Here is an 8,373-nt window from a genome sequence, read left to right on the forward strand (position 1 = left end):
AAATAGGATATCAAGTCCGCATCTTGTACAGCAATTAACCACTAGGAAGAATGTATGCAATGTGTTAATTATTGAAACTGTCCTACCAATTTGATTTAAAAATGTCTCATTGCTATTTGTTTATCAATAAAATTATGGGAAAAAAAGAATCAGGCTAAAAACAAAGACAAAGACAAAAACAAAAACAAAAACAAAACTGAATGGGGTTCATGCCGGCCCGCCAGCGCATGCCACCCGCGCACGCGCATCTCCAGGCCCAGCCCTCCCCTTTCCCCGCCTGTCCCGCGGTCCCACGGTGCCAGGTCGCCCCCAGACCCGCCCCTCCTGCCACCCTCTCTGTGTCCCACGCTCTCCAGCTTTGTGCCTGGGGCGCCGAGTCGCTTCCCATCAGCTGCGAGGCGGGAGTGGGGACCTGCTACGAGGTGCCTCCTGCCGCTCGCTGCCCCAGGCAGGAGCACAGTCCCAACGACAGGATGTCTTACTGCCTCAACTCAGAACAGCACTGGACCTGGGCCCCATCTATGTGAGGGAGAACAGGCAGTTGCACATGGTCAGCCTGGCCCGTGGTGGCGTCCGGAGCAGCTTAAAGAGACCAAGTCCTTTCAGACTGTTTCCCAAAGGCTTTTCCGTGGAGCTTTTCATGAACAGGGAAGATGACACCGCACAGAAAGAAAAGACCGATCACTTCCTCTTCACGTACACCCGGAAGGGAAATCTCCCTACTCTGCCAAATCCCTCTTCAGCCTCCTCCTGGGCTTCATCTCTGACAGTGTGGATCACATTGATTCCCTCATCAGCTTTCCTGAGCAGATTACTGAAAAGCTCTTCTCTGCTGCTGAAGCCAGACAGAAATTCACACAGCCAGGTGCAGGGCTGCAGGCTTTACAGAAGTTCACGGAGGCCTGTGGAAATCTGGTGCTCTGTTCCCGATGCTTGCGGAACAGATACCTGGTGATTTCAGAGACGCTTGAGGAGATTAAGTCTTTCCGAGAGCTGAGCCGCCTGGATCTTTCCTGTTGCAAGCTCAGAGACGAGCATGAACTCCTAGGACATCCCACCAGTGAGGCCCTGTCCAGTGGAACTCAACTTCACCTGAAGGGTAATTGTTTATCTGCTGCTGGGGTGCGGAAAATGACAGCACCAGTTCGTGTGATGATAAAAGGCCTTGCGAACCTAACGCTGTTAGACTTACCTTGTAACCCTGATATCACAGATGCAGGAATTGGATACCTCTTTTCTTTTAGAAAACTAAACCTTTTAGATATCTCTGGAACGGGACTCAAGGATTATCAAAACTGTCAAGCACAAACTTCAGATTCACATAGGCCTTGTTCATTCCAAAGTGCCTTTGAAGGAATTTGATCGTGGTAACTGCAAGACAGAGGGCTGGGCTGACCAGCTTGTTCTGCAGTGGGATCGATTGATTGTGGAAGCCTTGAAGCCATCAAGTGTCTCAGAACCTCAAATGACACCTCAGTACTTCTATCCGAATCGAGCACTAGTGGGAGCCTCGAGGATGTGTGCCCTGGCAGACACCCACATGAACTCTTCTGGGAAACTCCAGTTCTATAAAGAGAAAGCCCTGGACTGCCATGGGCCATTGTTAAAACATGAAGCGTCCTCCAACCCAGAGTCAAAGAAGAACAAGAAGCGAACTTTTGAGGAGTCAGAGCAGGAATAGAATAGTTCTTCACAGGCTTCAAAGCAGAAGTATATATGTCTTGCTGTGGAAGACCAGGACTTACTAAATTCCTACTGACTGGCAGATACAAGTTGCTTTTCTACATTCAACTCTAGTGTGTAAAGAGGGGACTGATAATTTGGGTTTTATTTGAATTTACCTATGACTAGCATAGTAAGCAGATATTTCTACTTTTGTGGTGGGGAGGGGAATACTATGGAAGTATATAATAATTCTAATGTATATTTTCAATACACAGTAATTTTTTCAAGTAAACCTTTTTGCTGTCCTTAAAAACACACACACACACAACTGAATGGGACCTCTGGGGACATAGCTCTGCGGTGCCTCCCCAGCAAATGCTAGGTCCCGAGTTTGATTCCTGGCACAAAAACAAAGCTGAACCGGACCTTGGCAACTGCCCAGCTAAGTCCATCCCACCTCCACTGGCACATGGCTTTGCTGCGCTCAGGTTTTCACTTTATTTAGATTGCTTCCCAAGAAAGTGAGTGGATTCTAATGTTCTAATGCTCTTTCTAGAGGGAAAAAGAATCATATAACTCAGAGAAAAAAATCGAAAAATGACTTACCTGAAATGCAAAAAAGTCCTCTGCAGGCGCATTCATGATATTGCAGATCTGAAAGCCATGGAGGGGAACAATGGAGTTATGGTTAGACCTGAGAGGGCCCCCAGGGAAACAGCTCATTCTGTGCCCAGAAATGCCGTGTCCTTGACCAAGGCGCTCCTGTTCTGTTCACCAGGTAGACAAATGCTAGGTGATTCGAGGTTATTAACTGAGGTTACTGGCTAGAAAAATCGTCCTATAAATATTACTTCTGGTTATTTACTCCACTTTGAAGGTCTTTCTAAGCCTTAAAAAAGAGTGCAGGTTGTCATCATTAATAGCGGCGTAGTATCCCATTTTGTTGTTTCTCTTTTGTGGGGCGTTTGTGTTGTATCCAATTTTTTATGTTTTCATTTTGGTTCATTGTGTGTTTGTTGGTTGGTGCTGGGGATGGAACCCAGAGATGCTAGGCAAGTGCTCTACGAAATTAATTATATTTTAAACTGCTACAAATAATGCTACTCTTTATAGTAGCATTATGTCTTTGACTGGATAACTTTCTCTTCTTTTTTGTATGTGTGTACAGGAAAGTTTGTTTCCCTGGGGTATAAACCCCAAAGTAGAATAAGAAATTAAAAGTGTTGTAACTACACAAAGTGGTTCTACATTGCCAGATTTCTCTTCTGAAAGTTGGACTAGGGGATTAGATGAATTTATCAGAGCCCCCAAAGCCCAGCCAAGGGTGTGTGGGTACTGCACACAGGCATCTGTTTGAGAGGGAGCACGGAACTAAGGCCAGCCCTTGTGGCTGGCTGAGCCTTACCCTGACCTTACTCTACCACATGGGCTTGCAGCAACCCTGGTTTTCAACACAGGAAGGAGCTGTCAGTCTCAAAAGGGGAGCCGTCCCTGCCCTCGTCCTTTCAGCCTCTGTATGAACCAAGTCCGTTCCCTGCTGACTGCTGATCTCTCAAGTGTCTCTCGGCTTTGAGGATGCTTGAGTCTCCCAACCTTGAAAATGAACCCCCTCCTTCACCTGACATGGTTGCCATAGCAATCATCCAGGCAGGTAGTCTCCTTCTACATTCTTTTCCTTGTCATCACCTATCCATTCCTCAGAAGACCTCCACTTTGCCACCAAATCCACTTTCATGAGGGTCACCAATGACCTACTAATGGCCCAACCCCAGGGACTTCTCATTTTCTATTGCGCCAGTCCACTGTGCTGCGCCTGGTCTCCCTCCCTTTGCTGACCTTTCTACTTGGTTTTCATGACACCACCTCTCCTGGGTCTCCAAACACCTCTGAACACTCCTGTTTTCCCTTCACACACACCTCTCTACCAACCTGCTTGGGACACAGTGGCATCCTCCAGCATTTCACCAGCCCTCATGGATTCAAGGACCATCTCTGCAGTCCTCATAGCTTTCTAATCTTATCTCTAGCCCTCCTCCTTCCCCATAGCATCAGAATTGTTTCTTCATCTACCTGCTAGATATTTGCTCCTGAAAAATGCCTGTCTGACCTTGGCTGAAATTGATCTCATGCTCTTACAGCAAAAACTGAGAGGAAACATGAGTCAACCAGTCTAAAGTCTTCAAATTAACTCTGACTCTTCTGCCTTTCCCCATCTACTTATTTTATAAATTAATCTTATTGCATCATCTACTTTTGATCAGTCAGAAAGTCCTGCCAGTTTTACCCTCTCAATATTTGCTTTGACACCTTACACTTGTCCATCTTGTCTCTGTTGGAGTTGTAGTCAGTGAGTCCTTTCACTTCATGCTTTGTCATGAGCACTCAGTGGCAGTAAAGTCAGTATTCCTCACTGCACCTGACTTCCATCACTCTTGTTCAAACTATGCACTGGTCACCCTGCCTCTGGTCCTAGTTTTTCAAGTCCATTTTCCAAGGCATATCAAGTCCTCTTGCCAGCAGTATCTTGCTAAGATGAAACTTGAGTATGCCAACCTTCTGCTTAAACATTCAACATCTGGGGCGGGAGATCTAGCTCAGCGCTGCAAACACCAGCCTGGCAAGTGCAAGGTCCTAAGTTCAATTCTCAGTACAAAAAGAAAAAGTCCAACCTCTATAGATTAAAGTCCCACCACCTGGCCATGACATCCAAAGCCTACTGTGATCTGACCCCTTCTCCTTCACCAGTCATCTCTTGTTGTCTTCCTGTCTCCAGGAAGACAAACTGTAAGACTAAACTGCACAGAGTGTGCTGTTCCAAACCTTCATCCACTTCATGTGCCTATTGTTATGGTTGGGTATGGAATTTCCCCAAAGGCCTGTTTTAAAAGGGGTGGCCCCCAGTTGGGCATTACAGAAAGGTGTGCAGACCCTATGGAGGTGGGGCCCAGAGAGGTGATCTTTTTTTTTTTTTGCTCTGAATGCCTTCAGGGCAGGTTTGGCTGGCTTGAGTTGTGGGGATCAAATCACAGCAACCTGAGCCTGACTGCTTAGTTAAAGCAGCCACTCAAAGAACTGAGCTAAGGGGCAGGCCCTCAGAAAGGTGATCTTGAAGGGGATATTGGAACCCACCCCTTCTCTTCCATACTCCTTTTCACTTCCTAGCCACTGTGAGGTGAGCAGCTTTGGTCTGCCATGTACTCCCACTGCAATCTGCTGACTTGCTCCAGGCCTCTAAGTGGTGAGACCAACTGACCATGGACTGAAACCTCCACAACTGTGAGCCAAAACAAATCTTTCCTCATTATATGCTGATTGTCTCATGTATTTGTTACAGTAATGAGGTGACTAACACACATTCCTGCTATCAGGGAAGATGGATGGATGGATGGATAGATAGATATAGGTACATAATTATTCTTAGCTTCAGAATAAAAACTACCTGATTGATCTGTCTTTGTATCCCCAGAGCCTATCATAGTGCCTGACCTACAGAAAATGCTCAATAAATAAACTCCTTGTTACATGAACAGCATTGTATAGTGTGCTGGAAATTAATACAGGAGTAATCAGGCCAAAATATGGTGTGATGTACAGCCAACAGATATGATACTGTCTCCTATCAGGTGCAGGGAACACTGTCTTTCCATCCTCGACTCAGAGTGTGTAGGGCATAGCGAGAAATAAAGCACTGGAGCTCTCTGTATGTGGTGTGGTTGGAAATGCCGCAGGACTGGAAGGTTGAGGATGGCAATTACATCAGGTACGAAAAGTTGGGACTTAGTCTCTGGGAAGCTGGGAAGCTAGCCAGTCATTGTCCTTAACACAGTTGTCAGGGAGACTGTCCATCTTTCAATCTAAGGATTATTTCTCTGTATTTTATATGTACCTATATGTCAATTCTCTGTTCACTTCTGTAGATCAGTTGTCAAGTGATTGAAAACCAAGAGAAATAGCCTTTGGAGAATCACTTGTCCTCTCATTTTTTTCTACTCTCTTGATCTAAACTCCTCTCTCTGTTTTACCTGATTCAAACTTCCCCTCTTCCGAGTTGTGTTACTTACCAGGCCATTTTGGGCAACGTATGTAGGGAGACCACTTGCTAAAGCCCAGTGGTCAGGAGGTGGATTCCTGTAAGGGCCAAAAATAAATGGTGACTTTCAGGGCAGGAAGTTAGAGTAAAACTTTGAATGTGGGTCTTTGCTTCTTCCCGTCATTCTGCTGTCCCCAGCACCAGCTTACATCCACTATAGCTGACAATCCCAAATGCTGGCCAGCCACCTAGGTAGTCATTTCAAGATGAAGAAGAGTGGTGAATGTAACCATGTACTGACTCTCCATGAAGTTCTTTCCAAGAAAAGAGACATGCATTGTAGGATTTGCCAGCTACTGAGCAAAAATAGACAGCAACACTTCCCTTAAAAGGTTCATAGTTTTAGATTATGCGGTGGAAAACACATCTGTTGTGAGCTCCTACGTGTCTAAGCTCTAAACTAGCTGTTTTAGATATTTATTTATAGAGATAATATTGTGATTTTTGGTATTATAGTCATGTGCTGTATAATGATATTTTGGTCAACAGCAAACCACATGCATGATGGTGGCCGCATTGGATTACATCACCTAGTGACATCATGCCTTTCTTAGTTTGTGTAAGTACATTTTGTGATGTTTGTAGAATGGCAAGAGCAATTAACAAGGTCTTTCTTGGAATGCGTCCTCTTCCTTAAGTGAATTATGATTTTACTATTTTTTGCTTATTTATAGTGAGGGAAAAAATACATTGAAAATGCCTTAGAAATTCCATCAGCCACTAGAAATGAACACCTCGGAAACCGCATGCACGCCAAGAAGAGCACAGTCAGCACCTTGGAAGCCCCTGACCTGGTTCCCCCAGTCAGTCTTCTCCCTTACCTCCAAAGTAACTATTATTCAACAATGGTAATTACATTCTTGTCTTTCCGTAGAGTTTTGCTACCCAAGTACCTTTTTCTATACCCCCTAATTTGACTTTGCTTGTTTTTTTTTTAACTTCATTTAGATAGACTCATAGAATGTATATTAGGTTTATTTATTTATTTATTTATTTATTTATTTATTTATTTATTAGGGCTGGCCAGATAGCTCAACAGATTAAAGCACCTGCTTAGGCAGATGCAGGGGCCAGGGGTTCAATTCCTGGCGTGCCATGCCAGCCCCGCTCCCAGGGCACACTGAGATGGCAACTGAGACTGTGGTGGCACATGCCTGTAATTCCAGGCTTGGGAGACTGAAAACAGGAGGATCACTACAAGTGCGATCTATGTAGTGAGACCCTGTAGATCCTGTACTGAAATGCAAAAAATAAAATATTTATTTATTGGTGGGGTTCTTTAAGACAGGGCCTTGCTACGCAGTTCAGGATGGCCTTGAGCTCACTTTGTAGCCTAGGCTGCTCTTGAACTCACAGTGATCCTCCTGCTTCAGCCTCCCAAGTGCTGGGATTACAGGCATGCACCTGGATGATTTTTCATTTTATTGACTTGCAGCTTCCCCCAGTATAGTAACACAATGATCCATTCAGTGTTGATATGCATTCCCCCCTTCATCCCCATCAATTTGGGGCTAATATAACGGACCTATTATGAATACTTTTGTACTTAGGTGCTCTCAGTTCTCTATAGTGTACCCCAGAGGCAGGAGGCAGACCAGTGAAGTAAGGCTATGTATGTTTCCGCCTCCTCCCCTCCCTCGAAAGTTTACTGGAGCTGAGGTGGTCTGTCCCGCAGGACACTCCTCCGGGCTCTGGAGCCGGAAGTGGTGACAGTGGTGCCATTACCTGCACACTGGCTCCTGGTTCTAGGCTGCACTCACAGCTGTGTGATTCGTCCCTTTGCTCTTAGACCTTCCATGAATTACCATAATTTGCAAGTGACACCTGCTTTCAGCTGGAATCTTGTCTAACACAGATAGATGGGCATCTGGCTCAGTACTTTTTCAGCCATCATCCTTTCTTGTGATGAATGTATTTAAGGCAGTAAATCTCACTTTAAGCACTATGTCACCATATCATATAGGTTTTAATACTTTTTCATTTAACATTTTAAAAATGTTTTTATTTTTGTAGTATTTTTTCAGCTCATAATATTTTCTAATTTCTATTAGTTAATATTTTTATCCATTAGTTGTTTGGAAGTGTATTTCCCTCTGGAAAAGTATTTCCTTGTTTCCAAGTATATGAGAATTTTCTGATTAGTTTTTTGTAATTGCTTTACATATTTTTATTGTGAGCAAGAACATTCTATGGATGGATTCGGTCTTTTGAAATTTATTAAGGTTTGCTTTATGGCCTAGTATATGTCCAGTTATTGAGAAGATTGAATGTATGCTTGAAAAAACAGCGTTCTCTGCTTTGGGAGATGAACAATACTCACTTATACTTTTCAGTTTTGTGGTTTTTTTTTGTTTTTTTTGTTTTTTTTTTAGCATGCAAGAGAGGGCCTGCCCCTTAGCTCAGTTGTTTAAGTGCCTGCTTAAAGAAAGCAGTCAGGCTCAGGATGCTGTGGCCCCAGACCCTCAAGGCAAACTAGACCTGCCCCGAAGTCATTCTGAGCCCGCCCAAAAAAAAAAAAAAAAATCCTTAACATGCAAGAGATAATCTGGTTTTCTTTTGCTAATATGATCAGGTAGTTCTAGTTGCTTTTTTATTTATTTTATTTTATTTATTTATTT

The 8,373-nt window shown here is 44.0% G+C and overlaps 1 protein-coding gene and 1 pseudogene across 3 annotated transcripts in view; one reads left to right on the top strand and one right to left on the bottom strand.

Moving 5' to 3' along the window:
- Pde6a (phosphodiesterase 6A) overlaps positions 1-8,373 on the bottom strand; it is a 68,679-nt gene that overhangs the window by 32,170 nt on the left and 28,136 nt on the right. For 2 of the 3 annotated variants that reach the window (XM_023715269.1, XM_004631291.2), the window contains 2 exons: positions 5,727-5,793; positions 2,272-2,319 (listed from right to left, as the gene is read on the bottom strand). In XM_023715269.1, the coding sequence (XP_023571037.1) occupies positions 2,272-2,319; positions 5,727-5,793 (115 nt within the window). Of the gene's footprint in view, positions 1-485; positions 563-2,271; positions 2,320-5,726; positions 5,794-8,373 lie in introns of those variants that run through there. The other variant, XM_023715270.1, reaches the window with a different exon arrangement.
- On the top strand, positions 474-1,759 carry LOC101570386 (annotated as a pseudogene).

The sequence above is a fragment of the Octodon degus genome, unplaced genomic scaffold (assembly GCF_000260255.1).
Source record: "Octodon degus isolate 3935 unplaced genomic scaffold, OctDeg1.0 scaffold00040, whole genome shotgun sequence".
Lineage (NCBI taxonomy): Eukaryota > Metazoa > Chordata > Mammalia > Rodentia > Octodontidae > Octodon > Octodon degus.